At 37.1% G+C, this 20,913-nt stretch overlaps 1 protein-coding gene across 1 annotated transcript in view; it reads left to right on the top strand.

The window, feature by feature from the left end:
- Nucleotides 1-20,913, top strand: part of SPTBN1 (spectrin beta, non-erythrocytic 1) — a 128,285-nt gene that overhangs the window by 85,917 nt on the left and 21,455 nt on the right. The window contains exons 15-24 of the mRNA XM_015813692.1: nt 587-1,343; nt 2,358-2,560; nt 7,252-7,342; nt 10,249-10,395; nt 11,591-11,854; nt 13,614-13,838; nt 13,988-14,077; nt 15,095-15,373; nt 17,441-17,571; nt 20,265-20,469. Of these exons, the coding sequence (XP_015669178.1) occupies nt 587-1,343; nt 2,358-2,560; nt 7,252-7,342; nt 10,249-10,395; nt 11,591-11,854; nt 13,614-13,838; nt 13,988-14,077; nt 15,095-15,373; nt 17,441-17,571; nt 20,265-20,469 (2,392 nt within the window). The remainder of the gene's footprint in view (nt 1-586; nt 1,344-2,357; nt 2,561-7,251; nt 7,343-10,248; nt 10,396-11,590; nt 11,855-13,613; nt 13,839-13,987; nt 14,078-15,094; nt 15,374-17,440; nt 17,572-20,264; nt 20,470-20,913) is intronic.

Here is a 20,913-nt window from a genome sequence, read left to right on the forward strand (position 1 = left end):
ACTTCAAAGAACTTCCAGGCATTGATTTTCCTAAAAGTAATTTATTGTTACAAAATGTCGGCACAGGCACAACGAGTTGATGCTAAGGTCTAAAATTCTCTTCCTCTGAGCAATTAATTTACCAGCATGTTCCCTCCCTAAATTTGCTGTCATATATCATGTTCTCCTATCAGGTGGAAGGGCAGAGGTTCTCTTCCGGTCTCTTCCCCGCAGTCCTATCTTTCTCCTCCCCACCACCATCAACTGAAAATACCAGACAGTTCTGCATATTTTGTCAAAGCAAGAATATACAGTATTTGCAGCATTGACATTAGATTTGCCTACTTTCTTTATTCAGAGATTCTAATATTTTGCCAACATTAATTAAACAAATGATGTTATGTGCACCCACCTTTCATATATCTTTTGGAATGTTCAAGTATTTTAGAACGTAATAGAATAATATAGTTGTTAAATTTTAAAGTATTATATTGAGAGCTACAAATAAAGAGACAAAAGCATATTGCATTTTGAAACATGGAACAGAGAAGCAATGATGAAAATGTGAAGTTCACTGTTTTTTTTCCTCTCTGCCTCTTTGTTTTAGGTGGAGCCAATTCAGAGAACTGGTGGACATAAAGAAAGATGCTCTTATCTCAGCTCTCAGTATCCAGAACTATCATCTTGAATGTAATGAAACCAAATCTTGGATCAGGGAGAAGACTAAAGTTATTGAATCTACCCAAGAGCTTGGCAATGACTTGGCTGGTGTTATAGCTCTTCAGAGGAAGCTAACCGGAATGGAACGTGACTTGGTAGCTATTGAGGCCAAGCTCACTGATCTCCAGAAAGAGGCTGAAAAGTTAGAATCAGAACATCCTGATCAGGCTCGAGCTATTCTGTCTAGACTTGCTGAAATCAATGATGTTTGGGAAGAAATGAAAACAACTTTGAAGAACCGTGAAGAGTCCTTGGGAGAGGCAAGCAAACTGCAGCAGTTTTTGCGTGACTTAGATGACTTCCAGTCCTGGCTTTCCCGGACCCAAACAGCCATTGCCTCAGAAGATATGCCCAATACATTGATGGAAGCAGAAAAGCTGCTTACACAGCATGAGAACATTAAGAATGAAATCAATAATTATGAGGAAGACTATCAGAAAATGAGAGATATTGGTGAGATGGTGACCCAGGGCCAGACTGATGCTCAGTACATGTTCTTACACCAGCGTCTGCAGGCCTTGGACACTGGATGGAATGAGCTTCACAAAATGTGGGAAAATCGGCAGAATCTTCTTTCCCAATCCCACGCTTACCAATTATTCCTTAGAGACACAAAGCAAGCAGAGGCATTTCTTAACAACCAGGTAAGCAGTTTTCGTGATAAGGATGTTTTAATTCTCAGAAAGTAGGTTCGGGCTTGTGATTCTCCAAATGTTATGAATAGCATCCCCCTCTGTTGAACTGGAGTTCAACAACATCTGGAAAAATCACACAATGCCCATTCTTGCTTTAAAATGACAAAATAGTGATGTTTGACTGATTATCTTTTTGGAGGATAACTTCTGAAATATGTTGGTAGCATTTTTCTACTTCTATTGAACTGACTAAACTGACTAAATTTTAGCCTGCCACATGAAACAATAAGCACATTTTTGTACTGATAGAAAATTAATTTGAGGTATTTGTCTGTGGGGTAGTGATTCTTAGACTCAAGAAACCATTTTCTGAATGGACAAGAAGTATTTTGAAAAACAGTTTTCTTATAAGGAAGCTATGATGAGCTACCCAACCTGATATATTGACTGTAGTCAGATAATACATACCTGATGAATCAAGAAGGAGTGACAAGCTAGTGTTCATCTTACATATCTTTTCCTGTTTTTCTTCTTCTCATTTATTGGGTACCTGACTTAAAGGCTTTCTGATTTTCCCAAACCTTTATAATCCTGTATTGGAAGCATGCTTCAAGCCATAGTTGAAGAGAAACCAGGAAGTCATCCAGTGGAACATGCCACCCATTCACAGTCCTCCAAATCACAATGCTGGGTTCATGGGTCTTGAATGTGATGTGACTATAACTGTGTGGCATGGGCAAATGGTCCAACAGATCTACATTTGTGAAGATTCGCTCACTTTTGTCTCAACAAGATTAACAAGCATCTAGGAATCAGTTTGTTTAGATATGGAAACATGTTTAAATAGTCACAGAGATTATGTTTGGGTCAACAGTGGCCATGTGCATTAGAGATATGCAAATGAGTCTGCTGTACTGGTTGAATGTATTTTATTATGTTAACCTAGATAATGTTAATTGTAGACTAAACAGCCATAAGTTGTAGAATAAGTTATATCTTACTCTGTCTCTTTTTAAATTACAGGAGTATGTTTTGGCACATACTGAAATGCCTACCACTTTGGAAGGAGCGGAAGCTGCTATCAAAAAACAGGAGGATTTCATGACCACAATGGATGCCAATGAGGAGAAGATCAATGCAGTTGTAGAGACGGGAAGAAGACTGGTTAGTGATGGGAATATCAACTCAGACAAAATCCAAGAGAAAGTGGACTCCATTGATGACAGGTACATTCATTAATGATATTTGGGAGAGCCGTGTTCTTGCCAAATGCACAATATCATGAATAAAATACAGTTGATTAGATTCACGCAATACATTAAGCTACAGTCAAATAAATTTGGCATTTGATGCTCTAGCAGAATATTCATTGAGTAAGATTTGAATTGAGGACAGCAAGGTATATTGTTTAATGTTTTAATCTGAGGGTGATTTTATGGATGTTTTAATGTAGGACTATTGTAAGCTCCTAGATTCATATGACTGGATGCCATACAAATATTTTTAATAAATAATACACAAGGAGGGGAAAAAACAGTTCAGTTCAAGCACTATGATCTCTTTCATGACTAGAATCATGTCATAAGTGTCATGTGGATTAATGTACCAGTTCTACTCTATCCATCCCTGTTTCCAGCATCTTCCATACGTTTTTCATGTTTATAAATTGTGCGATGAAGCTACCAGAGTAGAGGTGATGTGGCTGGGATTTCTGAGAGTTGAATATGCTTGTTGATAGTTCCTGACTGCTTGTCTAACACACCTGTTGAGGTTAGGAAAGGTGGCATTAGAACATAAAATGCCATTGCTTCCAAGTGAGAATGTTCACATGGCAAAGTTGTGACATTCCTTGTAACTTGACCAGTATTCAGAACAAAGTTAGTTGAATGTAAAAATGTCTTGTTCTTAATTCTGTATTGAATGTGGATTTCCTGTAAAATTACTTTGACTTTAACTTATTCCAGTCTAGGTTGGCTCTAACTTTAGTATTTTGCTGGTGGGTATTCCTCTTTTTGGTTTATGTTGGACTTACCAAGCTGTAATACCGAAAAAAAATACATTTCTAATTGCCCTTAGTGATATAGAATAATGTTCCATAGGAAGCAAGCACCAAATTAGTAAAACAAATTGAAAGGGAGATCCAGGATAGACTTCAGTAGTGGGGTTTAGGCATTAGGATGGTGGCATCATGTCTTCTCCAGTGCCAGCACTGGAGAAAACTCTTTGAATGGGCTTCCAGAAGAATAGCTACTTAGGGGCTGTCACACAATTCCAAGTTCAGTAGACCTTCCCAGCTCATAGATGGCTTCAAGATTGTTAATAATAAAGGAAGGTGATGACATCCTCTATCAGCACCAGCTTATAAAAATACCTAACACATCTCTTGTATCAACTTCCTTGCCAAGTCTGTCTAGACTTAAGTGGCTAGCTATAAGCTACATGTATACTCACTGAGCCACTTCACTAATCGTTAACCCTGCTGAGTGAGTGGCACATCAAATTGAAGATTTTGCACTGGCACCTTGGCTGAGGCATTGTGCTTTTTCAGGGTCCACTTAGCTGTCAATGCTCATAGCTGGGTGAAAATAGTGCATAGTTTAAATCAGCGGTTCTCAACCTATGGGTCGCGACCCCATTTGGGGGTCGATCGACCATTTCACGGGGGTCGCCAAGCAAGGCTGTCTGCCATTTTTCCCCCTTTTCTGGCGGGTGCCTTACCTCCCTTGAGCTGGGCCAGCTGGTGGTCGGCCTGCTCCATCTCTGCCACTTGCCAGCTACGCCTCGGCTGGCGCAGGGGGTGGAACCACACATGCGCGGAGCTCCCGGGCAGGGAAAGTCCTTGACTTACGACCGGTTGGGTAGTCCTCGACTTACGACCGGTTTAGTCCTCAACTTACGACTGGTTTAGTCCTCGACTTACGACCGGTTGGGGGTCGCGGCATTAAAAAGGTTGAGAACCACTGGTTTAAATATAGAAAGTCCCAGGTTCAGTTGTATCTCCAGTTAGAAACTTTCAGCTATTTTAATAGTTGTCTATTAAAATAGTTGTCAACTGTGTCTCTGTGTGTGTATGTGTCTGTATGCATTCATTCATGCATGCATGCATGCAAGTTTTTTCTTCCTTCCCTCATGGTGGCTTATAGAAAAAAAGAAATCCCCAAAAAATATTTCATCACTGTCTCTGTTACATCTGAAATGAAAACAATCATTCAGAGTTTTAGGAAACAAATGGAACATTAAGACCAACCTCCATTTAATCTTAGATGTTTTAAAGGTATTAACTGTAACCTGTATCCACACATTTTGAATTTGGATTGTTACATAGTTATAGTTTCCATAATTTGCACATAATAATAAAACCTAGTGACTAAATCCAGACAAGCAAAGGGTAACATATAAAACATATTTTTGTAGCAGTTAGAGAACTTAGTAGTAGTTTCCCACTCTGCATGATAGAGAAAACATAGTGAAGGTGTTCTGGTTTATTTTCTTGTTCGCTATGGAGAGATTGTGTTTATAGCTTAAAAGATTTGTTCATATTTCAATTTATTGAACCAAGATATAATAATTAAGCCTTTTAAAAACTGAGTTGCTGTTTCTCATTTTCTTTAAGTCTAAATACACTACAGTCTTAAAGAATCATTGATATTTGCTTAGTTATTTGTTTTAATGTTCAGCAATCTGAATTGTTTTTGTTTAATTCTGCAATCATCTCTTTCAAAAACAAAATTTGCTTGTAATTACATACCACAACTTCCTTTTTCTAGAATACATAGGTATAATCACTTGCAAAGTTATCTTAAGCCTGTTACTTTATTTAAGGATTATGGAAACCACCAGAGAGCTTGACTTGGTAAGAGTTGGTTTATGGAGTATTGAGTCATAGCCAAGGCTTATTAAAGAGCTTTTGAGGAACTATGCCTTGTGTGAGAAAAATTCATAATATGCAGTTGAATTATTAACAGAACATTCTGTCAAAGCATTTTAATTTTCATGCAGTTTTGGTGGGGAAATGGACAGATTTTGCCCTTTATAGTGACAAAGAAATTCTCATTGGTGAATTAAAAAAAAACTGGTCCAGTTTCTCTTACTAAATTTTACAGGAAATAAAAATGCTATTATCTGTAATCAGCATAATTTTAAATAGACATTCCATATGAGTTTTGATGACAAAGCTATTAAGAGTTACCAGCACACAAATATTTTTAAAGAAAAAAAGCTACCATGGTAATTTTATTTTAAATATTTTTTTCATTTCTCTATTCAATGAACAGCATAAAACTAACCATACCATTATTTGCACTGCAAAAATCTGGATAATCGTTAGAAAGCAGTAGTTTTCTTTGTTTGCTGCCATCTAATGGAATTTTGCATTTTCCAATTTTGCAGATTGGATAGCTTTTTAGTTTAGTTCTTATTAAGTCTTTGGCAAGATATTTTTCCTTTCCTTGCTGATGTTATATACACTGAGACCTAGCCCAGCTACAATAGTCAGCTAAAATATATAATGTGCCTGGTTCAGATTTTTTTCCAGTGTTTCTGAATTCAAACGATGACTTTAAGTGAGCCACCCTCTCCTTGCCTGTTTGATATGTGTGTGGGCAAGGGGGAGGAGGATGAGGATTTAAATCAGGGGTATCAAACTGCCGTGGGCTGGACGAGTCATGGGGAAACCACACTCACCCCATTGCCGGCAATGGTGAAAAAGCTCCGATATATTGCGCGACATCACATGACGTCGCGAGTTTGACATGCCTGATCTAAATTAAGAGTGATTAATATTAATAATAATAATTTGTTATGAAATAAATATTATGAAGCTATATTATGAAGCTAGTGAAGACTGGAAAAACATTTAACTTTTATAACATTTCAGTAAAACGTCTGTATTCGTGTGCATTAAAACTTAATTCTCTACAAATTGTGTAATGCAAAATTAATTTTTCAAACTAATTCACATGTAGCTCACCATGAACTGCCTACCTCCTCTGGTCACCTCTTGAATATACTACTGTAGCATGCTCCACATAGCCTGTCCTTGAAGGGTGTTTGTAAGCTTCAACTGGTGGAAAATGTAGCGGCATGGACAATTATGTGTGCCTTTAGAAGGAGACAGTTTACACCTCTGCTCCATATGCTGCACAGTTACCATTTTGATTCTGGGTCCAATTCAAGGTGCTGGATTTTACCTTTAAAGCCCTATATGGCATGCAGTTAGATTATCTGTAAGATCCTTTCTCCCCATCCCATCAAGTCCAGCAGGAGAGGCATGTTATAGATCCCATCGGCTAAGGAGTTCCATCTGACAGGAGCAGGAGGCAAACATTTTCTGCTGGGTCACTAGCCCATTGGGTGAGATTAGCCCCATAATGGAAACTGCGATCCAACAATATATCTGAATTAATTCATAAATTGATTCATTTGTTGGTTTAGATTTCATATTTTTAAACCGCTCATCTTCCTCAGATGGGCAGTTTATTATTCATAAATATTCATTAATACGTTATTCATAAATACTTCCTAATTTACTTCTCTTTAGTTGCTAAAACTGAGTTTGTATTCTCCAACAAAATGTACATAACTATATGCTTGAAATGAAACTATATCTTTTAAAAAATATTTTTATATAATTCAATCAGCATTCTCTTCAAATGAGCAGCATTCTCTGTTTAAATCCCCAGCATCATCATGAGTATACAAATGATTGTGAAGGTGCTTCATGTTATTCTTTTATGTGTAGGGAAATGTTGAGGCTTGTCATTGTGTTCCTTATTTCAAGGGGTTTTGTCCTTGTTTAGAAAAAGTCTAGCATCTAAACATTAGAAAATAACAAAAAGTGCAGCTTCTATTCTGACTGTATTCAATTTGCTCAAAGTTCCAGCACTGAAAATGTCTTCTTTATTTTTATTTTGAACAGACATAAAAAGAATCGTGAAGTGGCCAGTGAACTTCTGATGAGATTAAAAGACAACAGAGATCTTCAAAAGTTTCTTCAAGATTGTCAAGAGGTATGTTTTCTTAATCCATTCAGAAAATGACTCCTCCATTCCCCTTCAACAGAAGGTACTTCTGTTTGTTTGTGTCTCAGTTTGTCTATTAGGTCTGATCCATTAATTAATAACAGATGATAGCTATCACCTCTAGACCAGTTGATTAACCTCTAATGGCAGACAGTCCTTAATAGCTTTCATTATTCCTGATTTTGTTTTGTTAAGCCAGCAACAGTATACATTTCATTTAAAAAGCCAAAAGCCTGTTCTAATGTAACATTGCTTTCTTTCCTCTAGAGCCCCTCTGTGAGGGAGATGTTTGATATATAAATAAATAAAATACATAAAAACAACACTTAAACTAAAGTGCATAATCATAAGTTCCTAGATTCTTCTTGTCTCCATTGCTTAACAATTACATACATTTTGCAGTCAGATACAACCACCATATTTTTCCTACAGAGAAATAATAATAAAAATTACATGTAAAAGAGAATCCATTCTCTCCACATGTTAATCTCTTATGAGAAAAACTCTAATTTTCTTGGGACATTGGAGAGCTGCTACAAGTCAGGATAAATAGTTCTGGACTATTGGACTTGTGGCTTGGTAAGATTTAAGGGAATTTCGTGCACTCGTATTCAACTTAGATGTTAGAGATATAACAACTTAAATGAAATCTATAGATTTCAGCTCCTGAGAACCAAGGACCTGAGACAGAGAACATGCTAATCAAAGCTCAAGAGTATTGTCCATGATCAAGAATTATTGATAAAAGTGGAGCTTAATAGTGACAAGCGATGGACATAAAAGAAGTGCTTGATATCTCTGTGTTGTGATTGATTATGTGAGGTTGAAGCAAACAACACTCTCACCAAGCAGCCTATAGCAGGAACCATTCTGTCTACCTTCCTGGCCCTTCCTTTGCTACAAAAGATTTGCTCATAAATAGAATTGACATCCTCCTCCCCCCCACATCTCATCCTATGTTTTGTCACTCCTGGACCCTGAGAACATCTCTCTTTGTATGTCAGGATAATATAGCTTCAAAGTGAACTTGGTGCTGCTTTGGGAGCAGACCAGCTATTGTCCAGTTGAAGGCTCAAAAAGAATCCTTCCTAAAGCCATGAACAACCTCTTTGTTATCTCCCTCTGAAAGGCAGATTCTTTTAATTCCCGCAATTGCAGATTTTCCTTTTATTTCCATCTTTAACGAGCCTTTTATGAAGTGACCTTTGGAAATGTTCATGAATGAATAAAAATGGTCTTTGTCAACCAAAAATAGAGGGTGGCTGGCCTAGCTGTCCAATTCTGCTCCACTCCCTTTGCTTGGGTAAGATTTTATATGTGGGAGAGATTTGTTGCAAGCTGTGAATCAGATGTGTTGACATACTTTCCTCTTGGGGGGTGGTTGGCTGAAAAAATGTAGAATATGCAGCTTCAAAATGTACTACATTTTCTTAACCTTACAAAAAAGATTTGCAAGATTTGGATCTGATTACTTGGGAGACGTTTCTTGTTAATAACATGAGGTTGAACTGGTAGTCAATCTTCTTTGTTTGCCTGTAGAAAAGAAGTGATGGGTGAAATAGAGTCTCCTCTACACATACTCCCAAATTTGTTACAGAGGTTTAGAGAATTCAGAAAGGAGGAGGAGGCAAGGCAACTTCCTGTTGTATGGAATTACGGAATTCCACTCCCGTAGTGTTAGATGAAGCCTCAGGCAGAGAAATAAGTTGTGCCACTGTTAACATTCTAAAGTCCAGCTAGTATAGGGGCACTGTGTTGACAGTTGAATGTTCATAGACCACTGTACACCAACCCATGTTGTCTCTTCTGACAATGATGCCCATATGAAAAGCAGGTTAATAGTGGGAATTTCATTAGGAAGGGCTTTCATGTCAGACTCTTTTTTGTCCCACTACTAAATAAGCAAGAGTCCCATCCTCATTACAGTCCTCCCCCACAATTATGGATAACAAAGATTTCCGCAAAAGTTTTTTTTTCTAGTCAGATTAACATAAAATCTTTTAATCTGTGTGTGTATGTGTGTACGCACACGCGCGCATGCACATGCACGTGTGCGTGTGTATACACATACAGACACAGTATATTAAGAATTTAAATTGTGACTTTTGATATGAAAGGGTGCACTCTGTCACTGAGCTACACTGTTCCACTAGAATTATTTCTGAATAATTTGCAAAGGGCCTTCAAGGATTTTTCTGTTGCTGCCCCTGAGTTAAGCTCTCTATGATTTCTTTCCAATCCATGTGTGACTGTATTTCAATCTTATAAATGTGCCTTAAGGCTAAACTAGACATTGTGGCACCAGCACAGCTTTGGTTATGGGATGGTCCAGCCAGCTGCAAAGTGGCTGAGGGCCACTTCATGCTGAGAAGTAACAGATGGGCAGAGACCTGAGCTCACCCCCATTTCCATCTTGTCTTTTGGAACTCTTCCTCTTAGTATTTTTCATGAGTTATGAAATAAAGGTATACATAAGTGAAATGGCCTAAAGGAGAAATTTTGGCAGGGGAAAGCAGCAAGCACTTCTGCTTTCCAGTTGAAACCAAGGCTACATTGGTGTTTGAAAATATAGATCTCTGTAAGTTAATGTTGAGCTGGTACTGTAAATATCCTCACTTTGGACTTTTCCCAAACCAATGATTTACAGTCAAGTCTTAGAGACATTTCAGAGCAGAAGGAGTTTTATCTGTTTATAATAACAAATGAGATATATAAGCATTCCTCAGAATCATGTCCCATAGTCCTGGAGCTAGTTTGGAAAAGGTCCTATTGGAGACGAAGTATTTCCATTATGCGAGTATCTGGACTTAGTCAGCTGATTGAAATTGTCAGGGAGTTTTATATGGCTGGGTACACACCTTATTTAAAATTAAATATTTCCACTCATTTTTCAGCTGTCTCTCTGGATTAACGAGAAGATGCTTACAGCACAAGACATGTCTTATGATGAAGCAAGAAACCTTCATAGCAAGTGGCTGAAACACCAAGCCTTCATGGCTGAGCTTGGCTCCAACAAAGAATGGCTTGACAAAATCCAAAAGGTATGGGGTACAGGAATGGTGCTCTGGAAAAGGCAGTTGGGTTTACTTGTCATGTCCTTGAGATGCCTGTTGTTTATAAAAAGCACATTTGTTGGATTATACCCACACCCAGTATTTTCCCCAAACACTTGGCCTTGGCTGAGTTTATGCATATTGTATTGTAATACAGTTTACAAAGTGTGAACATAGCTGCTGTGGTGTGTGACCTATGGGTTATAAGCTAAGCATGTTATATGGACACTGCCAGTTGTAACTTACTCAGTAAACTATTGTGGCTTATCATTATTTATGATTCCAGCAAATGCCGTGCTGGTTGCAAATTTGTGGGTTGTTAGTTTTACGTACTAAAATAATTATTCCTAGTTGCTTTTATATAGAAAATGCTGACAGTCTTTATTTCATTGAACTTGTGAAAGAGAACCTTCTGAGCTTTTTAATTAACTTGAGCAACTTAGAGATGGGCATAGGAATGGGGATGCCTCCTGGCAAGAAAAATAGGGAAGACAGGTTTTTGGAAATGAGTTATATCAGCCTTTCTAAACATTTTCCCTTTAGATGTCTTGGACTATACCTCCTAATATTCGCAAGCAATCTTCCTATATATGGGAAGGATCAAGATGAAGAAAGTGGACATGGGATCTAGGAGGGAATACCCAGGATGGCTTATAAATAGTATATGATGTGGAGGAATATCAGTTCTGAACTTCAGAGTCTCTGGTGGAAGTCTCCTCAAGATATTCACACAGGAAATGTATCTATATTTATAACCAGTTTTATACTACAGTTCCCTGGTTAGCATGTACATCGAATTTTGGTCTGATAAGGGCCAGAACCACTATATAAAAGCTATTTTTGTCTGAGAAGATGCAGAGAGGAGCACCCATAGTATTTATCTCATAAATTATGATACGTGAAGTTGGGAATAGATTTCTAAATTTATCTATATTAGCAATTTCATTAAATTATGGTTGTACTTACAACATTGTTTCCAAATGTTCTTTTCCAGCATCTTTTCTCCATTGCCTATGGCATGGCTTATTTTGAGTCTAGAGACCCAATATTAGAAAAGACTGGACCTGAGACTTCAGGAACAGGCTAGCATAGAATCATGTGAATTAGTCCTAGGCAGGTGGAATTACCAGGTTACGGGAAACTGACTTAACTGTTCTTGGTTGATCATTTTGTTTATTTTTAGGAAGGGATGCAGTTGATTGCCGAAAAGCCTGAAACTGAAGCAATTGTGAAAGAGAAGTTGACAAGCCTACACCAAATGTGGCAAGAACTGGAAAGCACCACCCAAACAAAAGCTCAGCGGCTTTTTGATGCCAATAAGGCTGAGCTGTTCACCCAGAGCTGTGCTGACTTAGATAAATGGCTGAATGGCCTGGAGAGCCAGATACAATCAGATGATTATGGCAAAGATCTCACCAGTGTCAACATTTTGCTGAAAAAACAACAGGTAAAGCCATTGGAGTAGTAAACTTTGCCACTTTGGTAATGGACAGAAAAAAAGGCAAAAAAGGTGAAATATACATGAGTTTATTTTTATAATAAAAAGTTATCTGAATGCCTTTCCAGTTGGATAGTATTCAAGCTGACTACAGTGTTCCATTATTATATCACTTTTAGGTACTTGGGATACTTTTGTTAAGAAAAGCAAATGTGTCACGTGAAATATATGAAATAAATACAAAGTTGAGTGGTATTTAATGGGACAGTGCAATGCTTTGAATTCAGAAATGCTTCATAAAGTTCAAGGAACAAATGTGTCTGTCAATTTAAAGCAGCTTGTTTTTCCCCAAGGTTTGTTGGGCTGCCCCTGCAGTTGAAGCCAGATGCTATATACATACCCATATCTGTTCTAAACCATTATTTATGCTTGCAAATTTATAGCCTGCATAGCCATAACATTTACCAATCTGTTTCCCAGATGTAATCTGAATACAAATCTCTTCACCTGCCATCTAAAACAAGGAGAAAAAAATATCTGAGGGCTCATTCTTCAACAGTTCATGGCAGTCTCTAAAAAATCTACAAAATATATTTTGTACACCATGTCCATTTGATGATGACAGAAATAGCACTGTTGTCCTTGATTGATTCATTGATATAAGTTTCCTCTATATTCTGGAGATTTGTCTGTCATATATGTAAGGTGTTAATTGGAGTTGATTTTCACAACAGAGTTGAAATAGACACTGGGACATATTTAATTTTGACAAACTTGTACATTTGTTTCTTTTTGTTTGCTACATTGTGTTTGAATGATTTGACTAAAAGAGATTGACAAAATGGAGATGCAAGGTATTGGTGAATTTCTCCTCTCATAAATTGCTATAATTCACTGAAAACTATGTCACAGAAAGTGTCTATGGAGATTCTCAGTCATCCAGGTCATGGTTGTCTGAAAGATGCTTTTTCAAGAGGCAAGTGGACTTTCTTGTTTTTCTTTGAAGATGTTTCACTTCTTATCCAAGAAGTTTCTTCAGCTTCTGTCACAGAAAGGTTCAATCTTTGCAAAAAGTCTCAAAAGTACTGGAAAGAATTACACAGAACATCCAGAAAATTCTGAAAATAAAACTCAAATTTAAACTACAAATATTTGTATTGGGCAGGACCCAAAGAATATAAATAAAAAGCATCACAATTTATTAAGATATGGCTGACAGCAGCAAGAACCAATGTAGCACATCAATGGAAAAGAGAAATCTTTCCAATAATACAAGTTTGGGAGACTAAAATTTGAGAATGCACAGCAATGGAAAAACGGACTATATATATTTGTAGCACAAGTCTAAACAAATTCAAGCAGAAATGGTTCCTTTATAATAACATGTTGCACAGAAAGGCAAACTAAAACACTTAGAATATGGTTTTTTGGGGGGGAAAAAGGAAACTGTTTAAAAACCATTAAAATGACCCAAAAGGAAGTGAGCAATAATCTCATTGGATAATATAAAAATAAGTAGCAATTGGTGGCTGAACTTTTTTTGTTTTGTGGTCTTGCTAATGTTCCTTAGAGCAGTGTTTCTCAACCTTGACAATTTTAAGGCATGTGGACTTCAACTCCCAGAATTCCACAGCCAGCATTGCTGGCTGTGGAATTCTGGGAGTTGAAGTCCACATGCCTTAAAATTGTCAAGGTTGAGAAACAGTGCCTTAGAGGGTAAGACCAGTTTAGCAATGGATGAATATCTACATCTTCATTTTCATTGTAGATGCTTGAGAATCAAATGGATGTACGTAAGAAAGAGATTGAGGAGCTGCAGAGTCAAGCCCAGGCACTGAGTCAGGAAGGCAAGAGTCCTGATGAAGTTGATGGTAAACGCTACACGGTGGAGAAGAAATTCTTGGAATTGCTGGAACCCTTGAATGAAAGGAAGTCTCACCTACTGGCCTCTAAGGAGATCCATCAGTTCAACCGGGATGTGGAGGATGAAATTGTGAGTTATTCTCAGTTACAGCTTGACATGTTTTATGAATTTTCTGGATAGCACATGATGTTATCATCCCATCTCTTAATTCTTGTTATACTTCCTTCCCATGCCTGTATTCCTTATTGATCAGAATATTATTTTTTTATCTCTGCTAGTTGTGGGTTGGAGAAAGGATGCCTATTGCCACATCCACAGATCATGGGCACAACCTTCAGACTGTTCAATTGTTAATTAAGAAAAATCAGGTAAGAGGCTAGAGCTCGTTAGCAATCTTCAGATAGGCAAAATATTCAAAATTTAGATTCTTTCCTTAATGAATATCCTAGGTGAAGTTTGTGGATGAATGCTCTTGTTCTTTTCCTTTTCCTTTCCACTGGCATATGTTTTATATTAACTTTTTAATAAATGAAAAATGCCATTCACACAATGGTATTCTAATCAGTGGCTCCTGTATTTTATATGCAACTGATAGAAATTAATCTATCTTATGGCCACTGCAAAGATAATAAATTGTGCAGTTGTTTGAATCTACTCCACTTACCACAGTGAGCTGGTTTATTTCTTATGTCTGATTAAATCTCCCATTTTGCACACGTCATGATTTTCTGCAACAAAATTTTCTGACAAGGATATCAGATGTAGGTGCTTTGGGCATTACATGTGTGAAAGGAGAGGATAAAAGTTTAAATCATAAATGTGTGTTGATTTGTCCAATGAATTAATCTTTACCCAATCTCCTGTTCTCAAGATGAGAGCAGTTTTGTGTAATGGTTAGAATGCTGGTTTAGAGACTGACTTCTCTTTATCTTTCTTTTAAGTCAGCGGTTCTCAACCTATGGGTCGCGACCCCATTTGGGGTCAATCGACCATTTCACGGGGGTCGCCAAGCAAGGCTGTCCGCCATTTTTTTTTCCCCTTTTCCGGCGGGTGCCTTACCTCTCTTGGGCTGGGCCAGCTGGTGGTCGGCCTGCTCCGTCTCTGCCGCTTGCCAGCTACGCCTCGGCTGGTGCAGGGGGCGGAACCACGCATGCGTGGCACTCCCAGGCAGGGAAAGTCCTCGACTTACGACCGGTTGGGTAGTCCTCGACTTACGACCGGTTTAGTCCTCGACTTACGACCGGTTTAGTCCTCGACTTACGACCGGTTTAGTCCTTGACTTACGACCGGTTGGGGGTCGCAGCATTAAAAAGGTTGAGAACCACTGTTTTAAGTATTTGTTAAACTATTCTTAGTATGAGTATTGAATTCCCCCCCCCCATTAGACACTCCAGAAAGAAATCCATGGACACCAGCCTCGTATCGATGACATTTTTGAGAGGAGCCAAAACATCCTTACAGACAGCAGCCTTAATGCCGAAGCAATCCAGCAGCGGCTTGCAGATTTGCAGCAGCTGTGGAACCTCCTGATTGAGGAGACAGAGAAACGCCACAAGCGCCTTGAGGAATCCCACAAAGCCCAACAATATTATTTTGATGCTGCAGAAGCTGAAGCCTGGATGAGTGAACAGGAGCTATACATGATGTCAGAAGAGAAGGCCAAGGTAAGGAAGCTTCCTGGAATATAGGAAACTGAGTCACTGATCTGAATCAAGTGTTTTTCCCACCTCAGCAACTTTAAGATGTGTGGACTTCAACTCCCAGAATTCCCCAACCAGCATGATATTAAAACTATCGTGCATATAATGTATAATGAAAAAACACTTTACTTTTGTTCCCAAAGACTGTATGGACATTAAGTATAGAATTAAAGACAGGTAGGTAGAAGTCCTGAACTTGCTACGAAACCAAGATCTACCTCGTGCTGTGTAAAAAGCTGTAAGCTTTGGCAACACAAACTATAGAACTGATAAACTGGGAGACCAAAATGGTAACAAGCTAGCAGTTTTGCTTTTATTTTATTTATTTATTTATTTATTTTCTATGCTGCCCATCTCACTGATATAGAGACTCTTCAGTTCTCAGTTTAAAACTGGACTTTCCCAACAGTCCACATAGCATAAAACTACAAATACTTCCCATTTTTCATTTTGTTACGTTTTATTGTTTTGCATGGATGTTTTTGCCTATTTTTTATTTGTATCAGCTATCATCAGAATATGGTTATAATATTTTAAAAATTATTTTTATTTACAATGTATTGTACTGTGTATCTAATCAGTGTTGAGCAGCTGCTTTTTTGTCCATCTTCCCAAACTCAGGTGCTTATTCGTGAGCACTTGCAGAAATCAGATTTAGAAAATGGGCTCAATTTCTTAAAGAGAAACAATTTCCCTTTTTCCTCAGAAGCCTGCTTTCTTATGCTTGAGAGATGTGTCTTCAATGCTTTTTCTTTAAGATTATTTTTTTATAGTTTATTAATGCTTTTTTGAATTGTCAAATATTTCTAGGTTTCTTAATGTCTGAACTGCTGTTTATTTCTCTCATTTGTCCTGATATTAAGTAAATAGGGCAAGGAAATCTTGTGAGTCAATTTACCATTGTCAGCTAATCTACCTTTTAACTTGTGTTCAGTTCACTGTGTTTATTTCTTCTTTGATGAAGGACATAAATATATTTCTAGAAAAGATTACCATTTAGTTTGAAAAAATAACTATATTCTGTTTCAGATTTCATAAACTCAGGATAGGATTCTTGTATTTGGATTTGAGTAACCCACATTTAAAGCAATAAAATATTTTTAAATCAAATAACTGATTAAATCAGCAAGTTTGTGCCCATATTTTTGTTGCATTGTTTCATTGAGTCCAGCATGTCACTCCAGTCAGTGTTCAAGCACCTCCCTTTGTTAAAGTAGATCTGTTTCTAGTTCCATTGAACTAGAAATCAAAAAGCAGCACAGGAAAAAAAGCAACAGACCTGACATACATCCTATTGTGGCATGTCACTGGGATTACAGTTTGTGCCTTATCATACCCATGCCATATTGTGACCATCATTATTGTTAGATCATTCAGTTAACTTACTTTCATTAGAAATGCTGTGGCGTACTACAGCTGTAATTTAAGTCATTCGTGTCATTTACAAGACAGATAACTAGTCAGTTTTCTTATAGCTAAACAGTATTGAATGATGTGATATCAGCATCTAACATTCCTGCATGCTGACATTTGAACAGGATTGGGGAATGTATTCTCTGTCCTCTATAATCCAGCACTTTTGATGTAGTTTGACTTTCCATAGATAACAGTAGCAGCATTGGGAACTTTAAACCTTGAGTTAACAATTTCCCATTTAGCAGACTTTAGAAGCATATTTTTAGATGTCTTGACATCATCCTCATATAATAGGCAACTCTAGCACAAGTAATGTGGGCAAGACAATTACATTTTATTTTATTACAATGACTCACATAATTTGAGTAATAAAATTATGCAAGTTGTACAAATTACAAAATGTATGTCAAAATTGCAACAAATTATATAATTTGTTTAATTTGCATAATGACATAATTACACAAATGACATAAGTCAAGAATTACATACTTGCAAGTTAAACACAAATAGTGGACAATCCTCTTACCAAATGGTCGGGAAAAGGCTTTGCTAAATATGCAAATTAGGATAGTTTGCCATTTAATAAACATGATTTGTTCTCTCTTGAAACTTTAGGATGAACAAAGTGCAGTTTCTATGTTGAAGAAACATCAGATTTTGGAACAAGCTGTAGAAGATTATGCTGAGACAGTTCACCAGCTTTCCAAGACCAGCAGAACTTTGGTAGCAGATAATCATCCAGAGAGGTGGCTCCTGCTATTCTGCATTTATAATTTGCTTTTGTTCTTAGGCCTTGTAAGAACTGCTATGCTGGATCTGTTCAGTGGTTCATTAAGATCAGCATCCTTTCCATTTCTAAGCTCTTCTAAACTTACAATTATTCTGGGTAAAAAAACAAACAGCAAGATTAGCTCATAGCCTGATTTGGATCAAACAAGCTGCAGATTTCCTGTTCTGCTCAAGTATTCCACTTAGGTATTTCCTCGCTCCTTCCTTTTTGGATCCAGAGGGAAACTTAGAAAGCTTGTGCTTTCAGTTTTAAATAAACCATGGTTTTCCATGATAACTCTATTCAAGAAATTTTGAGCTGCAGTTTTAGAACAATCCAGGAAACTGTTTCTTCATTGCATTGCATTTCCCTCATTGTTTAGTCCTCAACTTATGTCCATTCAAATTACAAAAGACCTCTGCAGGGCTACTTATGAACAGATTCAAAGTGCTGGTGGCTATCCTTCCCAATCGTGTGATCTCATTTTGCGTCACATGGTGACCTGCTTAACTGATAACACTTGTGACCATCATTCCAGTCTCAGTTATAGTCATATGTTGGGGACTACCTGTATATCTGAACTCTTTTGACAAAATAATTCGTTCCTCCACTCAAGTAAATATCACATTCTTCAGTAGGGCAGGCTGCCAGGAATAGAGATCAATAAAAACAAGAAATAAAAATCTTATTCTAAAGAGAAGTGACATAAATGGAAGATGGAATGAGAAAAGAAAGCAAGAAAAAAAATCAGGCGTGGATTCTTAACCTACAGTTTCTCTAACAGTGTGATATAGATATCGTACTATGATGTAATTAAAAATTATAGGTTGCTTTTTATATACATGATATCAAAGAGAGAAGAACTGATGTAATGGGCTTTCTTCATTTCTCTTCATTTGGAGATGTATGTATGTATAAAATAAGTAATTGCTTCTTGACATTGTATACTGGCCTGCCAGGTAGATGTTTAAAGTTGCCCAAACAGAGTAGGATGGAAATATTGATTTCTTGTTCAAAAACCTACATTTTTTAAATCAGAAGTTCAAACAGAATTATTTAGCATTCAGAAATTATTCCCTCTGAAAAAGACAAGTGAAATTGGAAAATCAAATGCCAAGTATATAATAACCCAAAGGTCAACTAAAACAAAAGAAACTGTGTACTGTATAATTCATGGGTACATATATTTGACAGAACATGTCAGTATTCATATAGGCCAAGTGAGACAGAGAAAAATGGAGAAATCTGGCAGAGAAATAGAACAGTTTTAATTTTCTCTGTAATTTTTCATACTGTCTGAACTCTGGCACATTCCCCATCTGCATATACTTCCAATTGTTGTTCATTGGTTGGGAAAGAAATTATCCATCTAATGGAATCTGATTAGTTTCCTCTGGAAATTTTAAAGTCACAAGCTGGGAAGTGCCTTTTATTAATGTGAACCATTTGTTTATCAATAGCATTCAGTACTGACAGAAATCCAAGCAGTCCAGGCCAAGTTCATATCCTTCCTCTAGGTCATGTGAAAAGTCATAGGATTAGATTGCTAGATCTGGAATGTATCTTAACATTCTTCCATATTTGTCTTTTAGCATAACAGAATATGAAGCTATTAGATAATGTGTTCTTTGTGACTATTTTTCCAGAGCCAGGGGCTGTATTACAAGTTAACTTAAAAGTATAGTCACCCCATTCTGTTGGAGCTCATGAGATAAGTTAATTAATTGCACACAGTTCTGATTTAGCTCCCGAGGCAATAGAGATTGGGGCTGGGGGCTCCCAGATGGAATAATGAGAGCTGGTGCAGTGTAGGGGCAAAGTGGGGCAGTCCAGAAATTCCATTAAGTACATCATCCATCCATACGTGCATACCAATTGTCACTATAAAAATTATTTTACAAAGCTACAGCCTGAATTGCCAGAAACATTAAAAAGTGCTATTAATGCTTAGGTACTTACTTTTAATAAAAATAATAAAAGATAAAACTGGTTCAATTTCCCAACAAAAAGCAAAAATAATAACAACAATAACAACAACAGTTGAAGAGCTGGCAGCTGTGATTGCACATTGTTTGGTATATAATAATAATAATAATAATACATCCTGCAACAATACCTTTAACATATTTAAACAAGATTTCCCTATCACAGGTTCTTAAGAAAGACTGGCTAGGTGGATAAAAATGTCAAGTCCAGTCTAAACATCTGGCTGACTGCAACCAACTATAATAATAATAATAAATTAAATTTGTATGATGCTCAATTCTCAATGGCTTCTAGGTATTAGCAAAACATGTGTCTTTAAGAGGGGCTTTGATGTTTTCCTTTTGCTAAGTAAATGCCTTCTTAAAAGAAAAAAGAAAATTAAGCATTTGGTTGACTATTGTAGCAGCAGAATATTACCGTAAGTTAGATTGGTCTTGCAAAATCAAATCTGGGTCAGTCACTGGGACTAGAGTTTTACCCTTCCGAGCTTTTGGACTCATGCTGAAGCCCATCTTCAAAGAACTTTTTCTCTATTGGAATACATGCTTTGGGCTATATTATTAGATGGTCTTAATTCTGATCCGGTAGAGTTTGGGGGTTGTTACTATTTAATTGACTATACTTATATGGATTTATTTAAACTAGGTCTAGATGGAGTTTGTTTTTTATCTTTTGTCTCCATAGTGAACGTATCAGCATGAGGCAATCGAAAGTGGATAAGCTGTATGCAGGCCTGAAAGACCTTTCTGAAGAGAGGAGGGGCAGGTTGGATGAGAGACACCGGCTATTCCAGCTGAACCGTGAGGTGGATGACTTGGAGCAGTGGATAGCAGAAAGGGAAGTGGTGGCTGGGTCCCATGAACTGGGACAAGATTATGAGCATGTTACAGTAAGTAGCCTGGATTCCTAGTTCCTTTCTTTTATTCACTGTATGGTAATGTGCAATATGGGAAAATATAGTTGATCTATACAAAATTGTAAGCAAAACATAAATGCAATGAAAATGCAAAAATATTAAAAGGCGTGATGCAGTCTGCGCAATACAGAATATGTTAGCAGAATGTGTTAATATGTAGGATAAAAGTTTCTTAGTGTCTTTCAGCTTGCATTCTATTATTGTTAATTCCTTTGAATGTCATATGTAATGAAAAGCAGAAAAATACGCTGGGTATTTTTGAGCCACAGAAATTAATCTAGGAGTCAGAATATATATTATATACGATACAGTTTTATTGATGTCCATTTTCCTTTGAATATAACTTTATCTAGTATATTTATTAGATGGGCAGTAAGCTTTGTGTGTTCATGCTATTTTTCCTCCAATTTATCATTT

The sequence above is a fragment of the Protobothrops mucrosquamatus genome, unplaced genomic scaffold, assembly GCF_001527695.2.
Source record: "Protobothrops mucrosquamatus isolate PMUCROS unplaced genomic scaffold, P.Mucros_1.0 scaffold181, whole genome shotgun sequence".
Lineage (NCBI taxonomy): Eukaryota > Metazoa > Chordata > Lepidosauria > Squamata > Viperidae > Protobothrops > Protobothrops mucrosquamatus.